At 29.5% G+C, this 18,949-nt stretch overlaps 4 protein-coding genes and 1 long non-coding RNA gene across 5 annotated transcripts; 2 read left to right on the top strand and 3 right to left on the bottom strand.

The window, feature by feature from the left end:
* The first annotated feature begins 2,136 nt into the window (after positions 1 to 2,136).
* LOC118067245 (putative ankyrin repeat protein RF_0381) lies at positions 2,137 to 4,389 on the top strand. Its single transcript, XM_035083888.1, has 2 exons — positions 2,137 to 3,756; positions 4,285 to 4,389. Exons 1-2 carry the CDS (start codon positions 2,137 to 2,139, stop codon positions 4,387 to 4,389), a joined length of 1,725 nt encoding a protein of 574 aa, XP_034939779.1.
* A 1,340-nt stretch (positions 4,390 to 5,729) lies between these two features.
* Positions 5,730 to 7,423, bottom strand: LOC118067240 (uncharacterized). The gene is made up of 3 exons (XR_004690344.1): positions 6,982 to 7,423; positions 6,579 to 6,738; positions 5,730 to 6,062 (listed from the first exon to the last, which is right to left on the bottom strand). It is a non-coding gene; the product is annotated as an uncharacterized lncRNA (long non-coding RNA).
* Positions 7,424 to 7,855: 432 nt separating this feature from the next.
* Positions 7,856 to 8,783, top strand: MED18 (mediator complex subunit 18). The gene is made up of 2 exons (XM_035083883.1): positions 7,856 to 8,182; positions 8,261 to 8,783. Exons 1-2 carry the CDS (start codon positions 7,977 to 7,979, stop codon positions 8,709 to 8,711), a joined length of 657 nt encoding a protein of 218 aa, XP_034939774.1. The 5' UTR covers positions 7,856 to 7,976; the 3' UTR covers positions 8,712 to 8,783.
* A 274-nt stretch (positions 8,784 to 9,057) lies between these two features.
* On the bottom strand, positions 9,058 to 14,128 carry Ddc (aromatic-L-amino-acid decarboxylase). Its single transcript, XM_035083898.1, has 10 exons — positions 13,982 to 14,128; positions 12,744 to 12,840; positions 12,541 to 12,661; positions 12,304 to 12,417; positions 11,845 to 12,094; positions 11,194 to 11,342; positions 10,999 to 11,110; positions 10,719 to 10,927; positions 10,107 to 10,307; positions 9,058 to 9,928 (listed from the first exon to the last, which is right to left on the bottom strand). Exons 2-10 carry the CDS (start codon positions 12,821 to 12,823, stop codon positions 9,701 to 9,703), a joined length of 1,464 nt encoding a protein of 487 aa, XP_034939789.1. The 5' UTR covers positions 12,824 to 12,840; positions 13,982 to 14,128; the 3' UTR covers positions 9,058 to 9,700.
* Positions 14,129 to 16,232: 2,104 nt separating this feature from the next.
* On the bottom strand, positions 16,233 to 18,923 carry LOC118067242 (uridine phosphorylase 1-like). Its single transcript, XM_035083884.1, has 6 exons — positions 18,443 to 18,923; positions 18,207 to 18,330; positions 17,612 to 17,773; positions 17,029 to 17,214; positions 16,584 to 16,916; positions 16,233 to 16,382 (listed from the first exon to the last, which is right to left on the bottom strand). Exons 1-6 carry the CDS (start codon positions 18,583 to 18,585, stop codon positions 16,275 to 16,277), a joined length of 1,056 nt encoding a protein of 351 aa, XP_034939775.1. The 5' UTR covers positions 18,586 to 18,923; the 3' UTR covers positions 16,233 to 16,274.
* Between the last annotated feature and the right edge of the window lie 26 nt (positions 18,924 to 18,949).

Genomic DNA, 18,949 nt, shown 5'->3' with positions numbered 1-18,949 from the left:
GATTGATCAAGTGAATCAAATCTTAGCAGACAGAATCAAACTAAAATTTAAAAAAAAAATAAAAATAATTATTCATATGCATTATTTTTTTAATAATAAAAGGGGGGCCACCGGTTGCCGAAATAAACAAGATGTCTAGCATGCTCCAACTTAAAAAAATAAAAATCTCTAGACAACAATTTATCATTTTTGGAGTTTATAAAATTATAATTGTTTTTATCTATTAATTAATTATTATGAAGTAATTGATAAAAAACCTTTTGTCTAAGGTTAATTTTTAAAAAAATTTTTTTGTCAATTAACAATTATGTATATTAGTTGAAAAAATTATCTAATGTCCATTATAAATAAGTATATGAATAAACTGAAACTTGTATATATTTAAAATTATCTAAATGGAATTTTGTCCCACAAACAAGATGTCTTTGCAGCAAGAACAAGCTTGCCAACAGTTGATGGTAAAATTTAGTGTTGGTATCAACGTTATCAAAATTTCAAAAAATTCTACCGTGAAAAAATTAACGCTCGTTCATCCTTAAGTGATGAATGATAATGTTGAACTAAAACAAATCAGTCGTTGGTTTTTATCTTTGGTTTAAGTTACCTGCTACTAACTTTATATTTATATATAAATTAAATAAACAAGACAATCACCAGCAGGAGTTTCATAAAGAATTTCCGTTATTTCCATTAGCAAAATTCTTGCTTAATACTAGCTCCAAAAAAATTTTCTATGTACTGGACCTAGTGACGAAGTTCTTCTATTAGAAAGTAATCGCATTAGTTTCTGTACCTGACAAACTAACAAGGACTATTTCAGTTGAAACTTTGTATTTAGCTTTTATGGGTCATCTATCCCTAAGTTGGGTTGATAATAGCTCAAGTAGCAATTCTATTAAGAATATTATACCCTGTTCTCTTGGTAATTCCATGGGTTTACCTGACTCAAGCGGGTGACGCTTGACCTTCCCAGCTTATTGTAATCCCGGTGGACATAAATATTAGCAAAAATTGTTTTCTCTTCATCTGTTGTTCTTAAACATGATTTATGAGCTAAGGACCACCAATGAAATAATATTTTTCAACTGTTTCTATTTCTTTCTATTATATAATGGGATTTCCTTCAATTTATTACTTTATGAGAAAAGTCGGGTACTTTCCCTCAAAATTCCCGAGATATTAGAAAATTTAATTTTAATTCCTTTTGTAATATTTACAAAATCTGAAAGTATATGCACGTTGAAAGATCGTTTAATACTCGAAAAAATTTATTGTATGCATACACATATTTTAAATTGGAAATTTACTTCCAATTAGCCAAGACATTATTTTTTTCTTAGTTATAATATTTTAAGGCCACAAAAGAAAATAAAAACTTTCCTTACTAACATGACGGAAAAATTTATATCATAGCAATGAATTTGCCTTCATAACAGTTAAACATTACTCTCTTAAACTGAATCAGTGAAAACTACTGTGAATCAGTGAATATTCACTGATATCCAGTGCCAATCCAATGACTGATTCTTTCAGTGATAGCACACTATAGTTATTTTCGATAAATTTTTATAATTTTTTTTTTTTTCAACAAAAGTCTATGTAGTTGAAAGAAGAAGTTTGCATTTGTGTCTCTCAATAAAAAGGAGAAAAACATTCCGATTTCAACATATAATCAAGTAAATTTTTTTTTAAGAAGAAAAAAGACAACTATTGTGTAATAAATTCGAAACATGAACAAAAAGTGAAAATCTAAAATGAATTTTGCAGCTTAGTGGAGTAAATTTTGTGCATCTACGAATCAGAATTCTTACTTTTGAGACGACGACTAACATGTCTTCATTCAAGTGTCTTCTCTTCCCACCATCAACCCCAACATCCCCATCATGAAACAGAGGGACCGCCGGCCAATAAAAGGCCCATTCATTCCGGGCACTCCATCAGAAAGATTTTAGTCCTTGCAGTGTAACAACTCAAGGTTGCTCCGAAAGCTACCACGTCAGTGTCAAGTAAAAATTGTAAAGTACAAAGTGTTACGTGCACAACATCATTATTTGCTCATAAAGCTACAAAGTTAGTGTCAAGTGAAAATTGTGAAGTGCAAAGTGTTGCGTGCATAACTTTACTAAATTATCCATAATGGAATCATCCCAAGTAAATAATTATTGCTGGCCATCAAGTCTTCGAGAAGCCATCGAGTCAAGGAATTACGGCTATTTAGAAAAGTACTTGGCAAATGAGAATAATATCCACAGCAGAGAAACTGAAGGATTTACTCCACTCCAAATCGCTCTAAAAATAGACGATATCAAAATGGTGAGATTCTTGCTGGAACATAGAGCTGATCCAAACCGATTTTACCTTCATGAAGATTGGAAGGGCTGTTCTCCTCTACATTTTGCTTTATCTCGAAGAAGCAATGAAATGGCAATGTTATTAATTGAATATGGAGCCGATCTCTTTGCCATGTGCTATAATAAAATACCGGCGATTTATTATGCTATCAAGTACAATCGAGTACAAATTATTCGCTATTCAATGAGAAATGGAATCAGTCCTGATTCTCTCATTGATCATGATACTTCCTTACTTACCTGTGCTGTAAAAGAAGGAAATATAAGAATAGTGAAATGTATTCTGGAATATGGACCAAATGTCAACTCCCACCATAATCAGCAAGCAATCGTAGAGGCAATTTATGGATATGATAATTATTCAAAGAGACTGGTGAAGATGCTCTACAATTATGGGTTCACTTTGCAACCAGCTGACGTTCATTCAAAGCTGATCCTAGCAGCTATTGAAAACGGTCACTACGAAGCTGTTAAGAACTTATTAGAACTGGGTGTCAATCCTGATCAAGATATCCTTTTTGATTCTTATGAAGAACCCATATTGTATGTTGCTGTGAAATGCAACCAAATAAAAATCGTTCAATTACTTTTGGAGTATGGGGCCAATGTCAACAAATTTAGTGATAATGATGGAAGACTCCCCCTACTAACTGCTGCAAGTCAAAGCAACCTGTACATCACAAGACTTCTGCTAAAGTATGGAGCAAAAGTGATCAGAACAGACTCTTTATTTTTCGCACTTGTTGAAACGTTGGAATATTGTGAACGACATCTGGACGAGCGCCTAGACAGAGTCAAAACTAAAATCGTCAAATTGCTTATTTCCGAGGAAGCAGACATTAATGCGAAATTTATAACCAACGAATGCACTCCTATTTTTGGGGCAATTGAAACAGGACTACCCAGTGCTGTCCAGGTGCTACTAGATCATGGAGCAGACGTTTGCAAAATTAACGAGATGGGCTTCACGGCATTTTTGTACGCTCGCCACGCAGTGGATTACTATATCAAAAATCAGTTTCTGCTGAACCCCTTGAAACGTCAGACTATACTTGATCTTAGATCTCAAGTGGCTGAAAAACTCGAACGCCATATTTATCTGATTCATAAGATTGGATATCCTGTTGCCCAAGTCGATCTTCTGAAGATCGACGAACGCCGTAAAGACTATCTGGAATGTGAAAATATGTGTAAAATCATTGACGATGAATTCGAATACATCAAGGCGACTAAGATCGACAACAGCTACGTCACTCTTTATCGCTTTCTTAGCAGTACGGATGAAGAAGCCGCAAAATTTGTCGAAAACGATGTCTTTCTTAAGAACCTCAAAGCAATGCTACGCCGCCCAAGTAAATTTACCGGATATGCAATATTTATTAGAAAAAAATTGACGGCTGCTTTGGCAAAAAATAAATTACATAAAGTTACTTTTAGTTTATTAAATTTCTTCTTCAGAGAAAACAAGTTACCATTTCTTCTAGATGAGTGTATAGACCATATTATTCATTTCCTGTCTGACGAAGACAAGAAACAAGTGATTGATCAGTTTGTCAAATAATTAATAGTAAATGATATTATTTTATTAACTGTCATGTTGCTTGGTGTAAATTTGTAAATATGTCAATAATCATACACAAATGCATTGTATATATGTTAATAGTCTTTTTATTCAGTTTATGTTCTTAATATATGAATATTATAAATTTTCTTTACTGTATTATTATAATTATTGTATTAGATAATTACGTATTATATCCTATTTTATTCCATTTACTGTTATATTCAATGATTCTTTCTATGTTTAATAGAATAAATCCAACAATATAAGTTTATTTATGTGTATTTTTTATTCATACATGTAAAAAATTGAATGATAATCAAAATCAATCAATTTCTTAAAACCTATCTAATTATATATTATATTAAGCAGAGACAACTCTTCAGAAATATCTGCTTAGCTGGCAGTTGGTGCCTTTTCGATCTTTATCCATCTCATGACATAGATTGTCATCAGCGATGTGTTAAAGCTGTTTAAACATACACATGTGCATAATCTGATCATTTCCAAGATGTGGTACATGTATAATGATATCCAGTTGCTAATTTTTTCAAAAAAAAAAACATTCTTAGCTGAGGAAACGAAATAAAAGATCTTAAATTGGGTGTGAAATACTTAGATTATAATATTCTATGTTATTCTTTCGGTAAATGTACTATTAGTAATCATATCGTTACCGAAAATTGAAATTTCTATGAAATTAAAACTGAACGTTATCATTAAATTATTTGTCACATATTACCATCTACACAAATTGAAAATAAAATTTATATATCATAATTTAAATAAAATATGATGGTCAGTTTTATTCTGCGACATAAAATTAGTTGATTAATTACAGAAAATCAGCTTGAAGATTATAACCTATGAATATTTTAATACAACTTCATTAATTAAAATATTGTATTCCTTTAAAAAGTATTTATTATTCGAAAAATACAATATGTACTTTAACTGTTCATTTATAAAAGTATCAAAATATTAGAACATCGTTTATTTGATAATAAAAATACAACTAATACAATTTTTCAAGTATTTGTGCACTGTAAAATTTATTTTGTTTACAGATGTCTTAAAATTTATATAATAAAAATTCAGAAACATTATACTTCCTCAAGTTTTCGTTCCTTAAAAAATCTAGATAAAGTGGTCCCATAATAAAATTTCTCAATATTCTTTAGCATTACAAGCTTGACACTGAAGAAGATGGACTTTATTAGCATATAACTGAATTCATTCAACACTTCTATGAACTCTCCATTTTACCTTCATCATACACTGAAAACTGTCATAACACTGCGTATGAGCAAAATGTCGACAACTTAGTATCCAAGATCCTTCATGAGGTTGTATCGGGCATTGGCAATAACAACATTCATTTGATGTACTAGATCTCTGACTACTTTGAGTTGATCTAGTCATACAATTATCAGCATTATCAAGTGGAAACATACTGTACCCTCCACTACTCAGAGTTGGTTTGGAGATACCGTTATTAACTTCCCAGTGGGAAGTTATAGTAATGGGTCCGTTTTTGCGAATCGCTAATTTTGACATATCTCCACGTTTTAAGGTCCCGCGAATCCAATACGACCGTTTTCCAGTGGACGTCTACGTGTGTGTATGTACGTATGTGCGTATGTGCATATGTGCGTACGTACGTTCGGAATTATTTTCGTGTAAAACAATGAAATTTGTTGTAAATAATGAAGAAAAGGATCTATGAGGTATATCCGAATTCTTCTAACGCACAATTTTTTCTTTTACTGAAATAAAGTAACTAACCACATCAAATGAATAAAAACAGACTCATTTCGTTTATAAAAATTCCATTTGTTATAAAGAATGTTTGTTTTTTCATTTTTTCCACTGGGAAGTTGGTCGTGTGGACCTTTCGGGTCGCACCCAGACCACTGCAGAGCACTGATATTGAATCTTATCTTTATCATGCATTGGACTTTTTTTACTCGAATGATAACAATCGTCTTTAACGTGCTCTCTTGTTTATTACATTTCGCGTCTTTTTTCTCGAACGCGTGGCTGCCTCTCCGCATGCCTTCCCTGCGTTTGCTGCCTCGAAAAATTATCAAATCTATTACGGTTCATAAATGCATTGAGAGCATCCCTCAGTTGATAAAAACTTCGTCTTTCTATATTAAGAAGAAAAAAAATTAAAAAATTTGACCAAATTAATAAAAAAACAAATTTTAAGGATGTACGAGCGTTAGTTTTTTTACAGAAGAATTTTTTGAAATTTTGATATTCAATTCAATTCACTTTTCTTCTCTGAAAAAAACAATCATTTAATTATTGAAAAAACAAGTTAAATTTAATAAAAATTATAAAGGAAAAATTAATTCTCTCATTAGAACCTACGGCCCATAGTTGATGTCTTTATCAAAGTTTGAAAATTAATGACCTTTTCCGTTTGATATTTATATTAATTCGAAATAAAGTAATTTGTTTTTATTTTATATTAAATAAACGTTTTTCCTCTTTGAAATTTCAAGATCATCAGTCAATATTTCAAATAAAGAGAAACTTTTATTTCATTTAAAATAAAAACAAATTACTTTATTTCGAATTAATATAAATATTAAACGGAAAAGGTCAACTTTTTAACAAAAGTAAAATTGAAAAAATTAAAAGATTAAAGATGAACTTACTGTGTGCAGGTTGACCCACGCTGCTCTTGCATACGAGCTTGAAGAGTTTCCTTATATTAGCTGAGATGAAGAAAATATGATCTTCAGCATCCTTCGGAGTATACACTTGTAGTTCTTTCGAAAGAAAATCAACAGCTTTGTCTTAATATTGAGCTCGTACCTATAAAGATTCATATTGACTATTAGGAGAACGAAGTATTAGTACAATAAACATGTTTTTTGTCAAATAGCAAAGCACATCTTGTGGTTCATCGATCGAATAAAAATCAATATAAATTATAAAACACATCAAATAACAATGGTTATGAATTTCATAAAGTAATAAAAAGCAGCATTATAGAAGAATGATTAATTATTTTTAAAGATGATTAAGAAAAATCATGCAGTTGATTCAATTACTTACTGTCACCATCAAAGTTGATTCAGCATCAATCCATTCATCCAGATTAGGTGTCACATCAACGCCGGGACTATCGACAAAAACTACATCATCACGCAAAACGAAGCACTTTTCTTTTGGCCAGAATATTCACACCAAATTGCTTTCACAGAACTTTTCTTCACATAAATCATGATCCAGTTGACCAGAGAATTGAAAATTGTCAATTCTAGCATCGTTTACACGAAGTTGGCTGTCTCCTCCAATCATTGAAACTGTGCGATTGATGTAAGCAGCCATAGTTTATTTATTGTGATTTACTTTATAGCAGAACGATGTTGCCAAAAAAATAACGGAGTGTTAAATGGCTCAGAAGAAGGTTATTTATCTAACCTCAAATACCTGAAAAAATCGAAGCTGTCATCGAAGTATAATGGAGTATTGAATGGCTCATGCCATAAGTATACTCGCACATGCATGCGAATGTTTAAAAACAAATACGCATGCGCACATGTATTACAAATAAAAGTTCATGGAGTAAATCCTTTCAACATCTATTGCGCATGAGTACAGTACCGGACATAAATGCTGTGTGATTTTCTATAAGACGGTATAGGGAAATCACATGTATAACCTTTAAAAAATTAAACAGCATTTATGTCCGGTACTGTACATTATGATACTGATTATACGAGTTTAGAAAGACTCACGCACAGATAGTTTCTTTTATATTGTTCTTTCAAAAGTTATAATATTTCCACGTGCAATAATATTTTTGAATGATAGTCCATTTTTCCGCCATTTTGTTCCGACATCTTGTGGCTCTTTCAAGAAATACTTGGCGCCGATAACAACGAGAATGTCTAATAAAAGGTAATTTTAGTTGAGCTGTCCCAAACACAGTTTTTGTTTTGATCGAATTTCGTTTCGACACGTGAAAAAGATTATAATCAATCAATTTTTGATTGAAAAAGTAGAATTTTTTCGTGTTTTATTTGTATTTTTTAAATATAATAAAAATGTCTGCGCCAATAACAACAGCAATGGATAGTTTAGGAGCAGCTCTAAAATCAAATATCATTCCTAATCAAGAATATTTGTTACAAGGTTCTGTTTTGGACAGCACCGTTGAAGTGTTATTGCACAGGTTAAGAGGCTTGTGTGATAATGTTGATAGTGGTCCTGAAACTTTTAATGATCATGAAATGTGCTTCAGTATTAGAAGGTATTATAAATGTTGTATACTTAATTTTATGCAGAACATACGAAAAATTTATGTTTATTAACTTATGATTTCGTTTAGGGGTCCACCACCAGATCAGCCATTGTATTTACGAGTTAGAAGAGCCATGGATCATACTGATATGCCCTGGCAATTGAGATACATTGGTCAACCGGAGCTTGGTGACAAATCAAGACCAACAATTGTTAGAAGTAGTATAGATATTGGTACCAGTAACACAGTTGTTGAATTTTTAACAGAACTAGGCTGTAGATTAGACTTTGAGTATATCGTTAGAGGATATATGTTCAGGAAAGGCAGAATGAAGGTTACAGTTTCAAAAATTTTCAAAATGAGTCCAGGTAAAATTTCTGAAGGAGTAGAACCTATTTCACAGAGTTATTTAGTAGAACTGAGTGTTCTAGCACCAACAGGTCAAGATGCTATAGCTGAAGATATGAGAATATTTGCCGAACAACTGAAACCGTTGGTGCAATTAGAAAAAATTGATTATAAAAGACTGGCCCATTAATTATTATTTTAGATTTTTAATTATAAACTATTTAATTTATTTGAAGTATCATTGTCAGAGAGATTTTTAAAATGATCTTTCATTGATATTTATATGTTTATAAAAAGTGAAGAATGTTTTTGATATTTCAATTAACAAGAATGATGATAAAATCCATTATTTTTCAATCATGTTAAATAAAAGTTATGTAATGATATAAATTATTTACTCAATGCTTCATATAAACATAAATTTTATCATAACTATATTCAATGAAGTATTTTCTTAATATTTTATGAAACTTTTAAGGCTTCCACAAAGATTAAATAATCGATTGTGGAATTAAACAGCATAATACAAATTCGAGTGTTTTGCTCACAACAATAATTTATTATAATCCATTAAACAGTAAACGAATAGATAATTATTTTATAACATTTAAATTGAAACAATGATATGATTATATCCAGTAATTATACAGGTCAACGTTACTGTGGTTATTGCAATTATTAGAAACATCAATTATTTTGTAAACTGGTCCCACAAAATATAACGTATTACTTAAAGCATTCAAGTCTGTCTTTCATTGTTTATTATTTTTATTCACATTATTAATATTTTTATGAATATTATTTCCATTATTATTTTTATTGTCATGGTTGCAGTGCTATTGTGCAATAAAATTTAAATATAAAAAACATAAATGATAACTTTAGCGACTATAGCAATTATTCTATAGATTTTATTCACAATTAGTAAATAATTTTCTTGCTCTATTAAACTATTATGCGAATCAATAAAACAATAATAAATACATATATAACAACATTTAGATAATTAAATATATATAGTTATAAGTAGTTGAATACTTTTTGTTCGATGTATGTATTTACAATTTAATTATTTTTCAAGTGTCAATGCATCGATGATGCATTTTCAATCATAATTGATTGAAGTTGTTAAAATAAGTTTCATTATTCATTGTGGTTAAATGGCAATGATGAAAGAAATTACTTCGCAACTCCATTTTTAAATTCACTTGATTGATTTTCCGCTAGTAATTCATCAGCAAGACGTTTTATTTCCTGCCAAGAATATTGAATGTCTTTACTCTCACTAAATCGTGAACAAACAGACATACGAAGAAAGAAAGCACTTCCACACTTTGATGGAACTAAATGAATGTTGCCAGCACCATTGATTCGTTTAAGAAGAGTTTCATTCAGTTCGTTAGAACCCTAAAATAAATAAAAGCAAATTTCAAGTTTCAGTGATAACGTAAAGAAGATCGTGAGATAGTCCTTACAAATGTTTACTTCTTTTTTAATATTTAATAACGAGATCAAGGTTTAGACTAAAAAGAATGGTCAAGGAGATCAAGCGACATTACTGTAAAATCATAGCACAATCTCTTACCTTGAGTCGGAAGCAAACTAGTCCAAGAATTACTTCAGCTACTATTTCAAAACGTGGGTCTGAACGCACGAGAGCTTCAAATTCGTGAGCTTGGGCTACGTGTTTTCTTATAAATTTCTGAAGATTTTCTATACCATAAAGACGTAAGACAAACCATAGTTTAAGAGATCTGAATCTTCTACCCAAAGGAATTTGCCAATGCTAAAATAGATAGAAAAATATTATCATTTATCATATTAATAAATAAATAATGAATAACATATTAAATTAATTAAGTGGCCAATCAAGTCAACAATGAAAAAATTTTTTTATATTAATATACAATTAATATAAATATTGTAATTCGTTGTATAACATCATTTATTATTTAAAATAAACTAATATTAATACTTGAAAAACAAGCAACAATATTAAATAATAAATTAATTAATTGTTTATCGAAAAAAGTTTTTAAAAAACAAGAATGTTGTGGAAAACCTTGTTGAGCACAATAATAAATTTTCTATACTTTATTAATAACTGAATTTTAATTTTGAATTTAATAATAATATATTTATAATTTATAAAGAAATTATTCAGTAGAAAAAGAATGGTAAATTTAATCTGCCTTACTCTGTAGTCTGGAGCACAACCTTGCATATCATGCTTCAAGTACAAAGGATCTACATTGAAGGCGTTAATAACGTAAGTTGGATCTTTTAACCACATCGCTGAACAGTCAAAGTTAACAAGCATCCACTTGTGTGGATTAAAGTTGAAAGAGTCTGCAAGCTCAATTCCTTTCATCAAATACCGAAACTCGGGACAAATGAATGCAGATCCTTAAATTAAATAATCCAAAATGAATTATGTTTTTCAAAATATTACATTAAATTTATCAAAGTTAATTTACCTGCGTAAGCAGCATCAACATGCAACCAAACATCTTCACGATTGCAAACAACACCCATTTCGTCTAGAGCATCAAAGGCCAAACAACAAGTGGTACCAAGTGTTGCTACTGCCTATAAAAAATTTAGGGTGATATTTAATTTATCATATTTTGTAATTAAAGTATTTATTAATTATTTCTGAAAAGAATTCTTACATAGAATGGAATTAAACCCTTCTCCTTATCTTCTTTGATAGCAGCAGCAAGTGTATCACCTCTTAATTTATTTTTAGAGTCAACATCAAGTTGTCTAAATTGAACACCACCTAATAGTCCAGCACGTTCTACTGAACTGTGAGCTTGGCCTGTAAATTAATAATTTTCATTGTTTCATATATGTTAATACATTCATTCATTAACATTAACATTAATTAACATTCATCTTTAATAAATTTAGTTTTCATTATTAATTAATCCTAAAATTTATCATAAAAAGTTTAAATATTGTTGTATCATACTTTTTTATGTTAGTGGGAATATTTAAAAAAATCTTTGATGATGTGAGTAAAGCTGTTAAATAATAAAATTCAACATGTTGGAGACCATGATTATATGATAAAGTGTATGATAGAGTACTATATATATAATAACCCGAGTGGCTATTACGCGTCGCCATGGTGACTAAGTGCTAGCTGATGAAGTGCTTCAAACTCACGTTCTCTCAAGCTCTTTTCTTTTCCCGTGCTTTTACTCTTTCACTCGCTTTTTTCTCTGATTGTTACAAGTCCATACAATAAGAAAGTTTAAATTTATGTTGCCAATTTAACCTAAATTGACATCTTTTGAGAAGAAAAATCAATTACTCACGAGAACAATAAGCCACTAATTTTTCAATAATTTGATTATCGGTCCATTCAGGGTGATCTTGTTTCATTTGGCGAACTTTTTTGGCTTTTGCTCCTAAAAGTGCCACTAAAGTTGCTTCACTTGCGGTTCCTTGAATAACTCCACCACCTTTGCCGCCACTGCATGCCAAGAATTCTTTTGGAAGATCTAACATTTTTCCTAACCAATCTAACATTATAACTTCTAATTCTGTGCAAGCTGGACTCGCGATCTAAATCAATCACAAAATAATTAATTAACTAAAAGTCTAACATCTTTTTAGAGCACTTTGAATTATTCTCAACAATAAAAAGCAATCAATACAAGTAAAACATTATTCAGAATAACATAAATAATAAAAAAAATGTTATTCATGAATTATACTTGACATCAAACACTTCTAATAATAATGATTAATTGTGATTATAATGTTTATAATACCCATGAAAATCCAATGCAGGCTATTGCTCCACTCAACATATCCGCAACAATAGCTGGATAAGATTGTGCCGTTGGGAAATAAGCATGAAATCTAGGACTATGCCAATGAGTTACCTGAAAACAAATATTTTCTCATTAATAATTACATTTGCTACCATAACTATCAACTGTTTATCAATTATTTCATTAAAAAATATCCTGTTTATGATGTAAGTTAAATTAATTCATTATTCTTACTCCAGGCATAATGACTCTTTCAATATCTGCCATAATATCTTGCCATTTTTCAGGAGTTTGTGGTGCACTTGAAGGTAAAAGGGGTTTCATGTATCCTGGTGATATTGTAGGTAGAACTGGCCTATAATTATTCAACTTATTCATTAATTAATTCTAAAAAAAATATTTAATAGAATAATTAATTACAAATATTCTTGCAATACCTGTCACGGATATTCTCCAAGTAATTAACAATATATTCTGCCATTTCTTTGGCAAAATCCTTGAAACTATCCGGTTCCATTGTTTATTTTATTAGAGCTGAAAAAATGAAATAAAAATTTCAATTACGCTGACAGAATATGTAGCAGATATGTCTGTGCAATGAAGTGATCAATTTATGACTCCAACAGCTAAGTGATCGGATTAGCAAAGTGTCTTTCCAGTGATATGTGTTTATGTATCTATTGTATATTGTAAAAGTAAGAGTAACACCAGTGGAGTGAATGGCCATGACTCATATCATAGCCTGTCTCAACAGTTCTTTACCTTCTTTTTGAGTAATGACAACAATAATGCAACATAAAGTGATTAGTATTTCATAAGAAAGCCAATGACTTTGGGAATTCCCTGAATAAAAACGATAAAAAATATAGGGATTTCCTTAACATTCAATTTAATATGACGCCTAACGAAACCAGTTTTCTTCTTTTTTTTAAACTGGTCCTCAGTATTTTTCCTAGCGCTTGCAAGCTATGACGTAAATTCAATCAAATTCCATTAAGATTGTAAATAAAATAATGATCTGCGATTAGAACAGTTTAGGTACAAAAATATTTTGAGAAAAGATACTTTTTTTTAATAAATGAATATCATTTAGACTCTTTATTTATACTTTTCAGTCAATAATTTAGCTAAGTGTACATAAGCTTTCATTTATTTCGTATTTTCCTGAATAAAATGAAATAATTTTGATAGTTTTAGTTAATTAATTTAGATATAGGAGTTTTTATTCCATTTCATGACTCATTAATTACACTTTTATATCAATATCGCGTTTCGAATGTTCTTTCACAAATTGCTTAATCTTTGATTACTTCATTCTATGACATTCCTACTTGGGATTTTATTTAGTCTCTGATTTGCAATCTATCTAAATTATGTACTCTTTCCATGCGTATCATTTATCCTAAAATTAAATTAAATATTCTTAAAGTTAAATCAGATGACCAATTAATTTTCCATTCATCAATTATCTCTCAATCATACATTTAACTTTTTCATCACAACATAGACATTATAAAATAAATAAATTCACTCAGTTAAAATTGATTTTAACTTCACAATTAAATGACGTCGTGCGAATTTTTTGTCAATAAGAAATCAAAAATACTCAACTTCGCAATTTATGAATGAAAATATTGAATAATTTAATCTAATTCATTGATAGAAAAAATCATACCTGAAAAGCAACAGTTGTTGATCAAAAATGTTGGATTTTATTTAAAGATTCACTGATAAATTGCAAAAATAATAACTTCTAAGCAATTGACACGTGCTAAATATCCTACTGATGTGACGGATGACGAGTCAGTGGCATGAGAGCACCAGCTCTCTCAGGGTTTATGTAGAGCCCCACTCTTCATCAGTTGTCCTCCGCTTTGGTGATGGACCAACCAATAGCAAGACTGAGATTACGCACCAACAGTCTGATAAAAGTTACACTACAAATGTATATATTTTTCTATTTTCTATTCTATTTTGTCCATGATGCAAAATCGATTATTTTCAATTGTATTAACTCCATTCATTCAAACTACTAATTGCCACTGAAGTTGTACAGGTAATCAAGTTTCTCAGTTGACTGAATAGATGAGTAATTTGTTTCTAATGAAATTTTCATAATAATCTAGAACATCTTTTGAAGCATGATTCACAAAATTGAGAGGTTTTAAAAAAAAAACATAATTAAATAAAAAATGCATCAATGATTCAATTGTTTTTTTTGTTGTTTACAAGTTTCTTTGTTGTGATTGAAAATATTTTATTTATTTATGAAATTTTTCATCAGTGAATAAGTTAAGTAAGATAGTTATTGTAAAAAAAGATTGAATACCTAGCTATCAGTGTAATTTTTTTAAATCAAATCTGAATAGCTTATGAAAGTTCTTGATTGATTGATTCTTCCTACAAGAAATATCAAAATCAAATATAAATTTAACATTTGTTGAATGTTTATTGAAAGTCCTTGGAACATTAGAAAGGTTTTTGAAAGAGTATGTCCGTGTCTATTCACTTTTTTCTGTGATTTACAAGGATACGAATGAATAAAGTACATTATATGAAATGGATTTTCTGACACTTCCCCTTGATTTTAGATGTAAATACACGGGAAGAAGTAATTGACTCGAGACTTAATATTAAGTAGATGAAGAATAAAAGCAATAAAAAAATTCTACGATTCAATATCTACTCTTATGTCTTGTCGAAGAAGATAAATAATAAAAAAAAAAAAATTGATAAAAGAAGAAAATGATAGTACACTGACAATTGTCTTCATTTAATCTTCTCCAACTTTTTTTTTTATCTTTTAAAGAATAAAATAAATACTCTTTTTTGCTGAATTATGTGCCGTTGTCATGACTACTTGCAATCAGGGGATAATCTATAAGATGCTTTTCTGATTTTTCTATAATTTAAGAGGACAAATTTTATACAATGCCAATATATTTTTAAGGTTTGAAAAAATATACAATTAATTAATAATTGATTATGATTGGTATGATACTAGTAACAATAAAATCAATTTCAAAAACTAATATTGATAAAGAACTCAATATTATCATCATTTCTGCACTCAGTATTGTACTTTTCGAATTTTCTGACAAATTGTTTTCAGCGGTAAAATCACTTTAATATAAAGTGAATTGTATATCAATGAACGATACATCAAGCATGTTAATAAAAATCCATGATAATCATGTAATTTATATCGGGGTCATTTCATCCCTTATAAAAGTGTCAAATGATAGTGGGGCAGTTCACTAATGTATTATGCTCATCCATAAAACATTACATTTGCTGATAGCTCTTAGAGCTAGTAAAGAAGAAATATATCGCAATGAACCTAATATTCATTTATTAACTCTCTAGCTTTTAGAAATTTAGAACAAAAAGATTCTGAAATCAATATAAATAATTCTAACACATGAGTATAAATATATAAGAAATTTTTTAGAAAAATATTTCTAGTATATGAGAATGATGAATCCATTTTGGAGCATTTTATTTTTTAAAGGAAAAATAAACTGTATCAGACACACAAGTAATGATGTGTCATTGCTATCGTGAATGATCTTTCAAAATAATTTAATGTAAAGGATATGTCAAAGATCTAGCTGTAGTCTGTAGTTGAAGTCCAAAAGCTTAATATAGAGAAAGAGAATTGAAGCATGAAGCACCCGGAAATTGTCCTTTGATCGTTTACTCTTGTCTTTTCATTATATTAATAGTGAATATTACTTTTCTAGAATTAACTTATTAACAAAGTCTGACTTTGCACTTTTAGATAATTGAATTCATGATTCTATTGTTTTAAATCTCATGTAATAAATTTATGATACGTTTCTGTTATTGTATTTTTTCAAATCATTTAATATTTATTACACATTACATCTTTTTAGCTAAAGAAAAATTGGCTGTAAAACTGGCAGTTTCATTACACATTTTTTTATTTTTTATGAATAAAAATTCAACTAATTAGAAAAATAGCCATTAGATAGCAAGCATTTTTTAATGTATTTTGCTACTAGAGTTTGCGGACGTTTTTGCCATTCTTCAAATGTTGTTTTGGGAGTCATCACCTAAAAAAATAAAAATTTTTTTCAATCAACAAATATATGTATTTAAATGAGATACAGCTATCTGATAGAATACTATCTGAAGAATGGTAAAATTTGATACTTGTAATATAAGATTTTCGGTTCAAATTATATGACAATTATCGCTGGTTATCAGATCTATTGTTTTTTATCATCAGAAAAGTAATAATAAATATTATGTACCTGATCACCCTTAAGTCTATTCAATAATGCCACACATACAATAGCAGCTCTGATTCCTGCATGATGTGTGAGTGCAGCAAATGCCACTCCTTCCATTTCAATATTTACTATTCCTTTTTTCTGTAAATCATGTAGATATTCTATTTTATCTTTTTCTGTAAAGTCACAAAATGCACCATCAAGGCGACCTTGACCTTCAAAAAAATCATTAGCACACATTGTTTTACCAACTACCGTTTTATAATGATCACTTGGTTCAGCAACGGCTTGTAGGTCTTGTCTTAATTGTTTATCTAATTTAGACGGACGTCGAAGCATTTTACCTAACACTGGCTAAAAATAAATATTTTTATCAAATAAACATGAATTATTATGAATTTTAATATTAATTGTAATGTTTATTTTTTATTGATAATTAATAATATCAATAGTTAATTAATTTTACCACTTCATAATATGGATTTAACATTCCATCAACTGGATCATCAGAAATAACAACTGTTCCTCCTTCAAGTCCGATCCCGCCACAAGTTCCTATTCTAAAGAAAACTGGATCTTTCACTTTGGCGTGATACATAAGTTTGATAACTTCGTGTAATACAATTCCTAATGATGGTACACCCATTCCATGCTGAAAATAAATAATAAAATCAATTCATTTTATAAAACAATACAAAAAAATGAATAATTTTCTGCTTAACTTGAGAATTTAAAGAATCATTTTATAATAATATTGTAAAATATTTGTATGTCGCCATCTAATGACTATTAGACTAACGACAGTTTGTTAGTTAACAACGATTGCTTGACGATTAGATTGTTTATAGCAACGAGGGGAGAGTTTGTTTATCTCCAGTTTTTGTCTGAGACTTGAGTTGACCGCACGGATTCTTTCTTTTTATTAATTGCTGTCAATCATTAATAAACATTTTAATTAATTTACTAATTTTCCGAAGTTGTTATTGAGTCTTATTTTACAATATTATTAAACTAATTTTTTAAGCCTAAATAGAAAAAATGGTACTTACACTAATTGAAAGTACTGGACCAACTTTGTACATTGAGTAACGATGAGATTTCTGTGTAATATCTAGCAAAGCTGTACCAGTTGGTAACTTGTAATTTATTTCGTTCATAATATAATAGGCGAAACTCTCCATCCTCTTTGGCGTTCCTCCCATACAAACGAACTGTACATAAGTAAAGTTATATGATAAATTTAGTTCCATTTCAAAATTCATATTTTTCATTAATTAATACGATTTAGCATATAAATCAGATCAAATCTATATCTTTGATATTTATAAAAAAAATATAATACACAGCCTTGCTCATCTTATCAACATTGCAATGAACTTATTCCGCGTGATAAAAAACTTTACTATCAATCAGCAGTGAAACCTATTCGGTTCATTGATACAAAGATATTTAATTGGCAAACTATTATTAAAAGACAAACATAAAGAATCGCAACTATTGTTAAATGAAACCTATTTTTCACGAATCTTTCATAAGGATTCCTAATGGAAAATAGCGTAATTGTTTATTCTAATTAATTCAATATTTGTTTAAAATATCATGAATTGTTTTAAATTATTGTAAAAAAATTTTTTAATCCTCAACCTTGACATCTCCAAACATTTCTACAAGATCATGAGTTCCACTTCCCAATCCTAAATGATAGAGAAAGTCTTCATCCATGAACTCTATGTACGGATTTCGCAGGCGCACTGATCCATCACTTTTACTAGAAACAGTAGAAATTATTTGTTATTTAATATAAATTATTTTTATATTTGTGAATAAATATTATTGAAAATATAGATATATTTACAAAAATTTTATAGTAAAGTTCATACCTTTCGGAATGCTCTTGTTTATCTTCAACAGTACTACCATTTTCATGCTCATCAGAATCTATTACAGAGTCTATTGGCAGTTTCAATTGACAAATATGGTTATTTTGCGTATCTTCTAAACTATCACACGCACAATTCGGCATTTTTTAAACCAAATTTCGAATAAATAAAAAACACTATTATGTTTAGTTTCACCCCCTTTTTAATCAAGTAATTGAATAAATGAATACGAATAAATAATTTTAATCATGTAATGGACTTGTTTCCCTCAGAGCCATGAGTTTACAACTGACACACACTGCTCATTCTTTGATGCATTCACTGTCCTTCAAATTATCCCTACTCTAATATTGCTTTCAGCTAGTTCATCGTAGTTGATATTCGCTTAAAGTCAAAGAACTCAAAAATTCACATCTGTAATGCAATACAGCAATTACATAACAGATGGCTTGTTGTTTTACAATTAAATATGCAAATCATACACAGCGAAATGTGTATTAGAAAATT

This window comes from Chelonus insularis, unplaced genomic scaffold (assembly GCF_013357705.1).
Source record: "Chelonus insularis isolate UGA/USDA-ARS -01 unplaced genomic scaffold, ASM1335770v1 contig_371_pilon, whole genome shotgun sequence".
In the NCBI taxonomy this organism is placed as follows: domain Eukaryota; kingdom Metazoa; phylum Arthropoda; class Insecta; order Hymenoptera; family Braconidae; genus Chelonus; species Chelonus insularis.
Note: the sequence above shows the minus strand (reverse complement) of the source record. Positions and strands in the feature narration are given on the sequence as shown.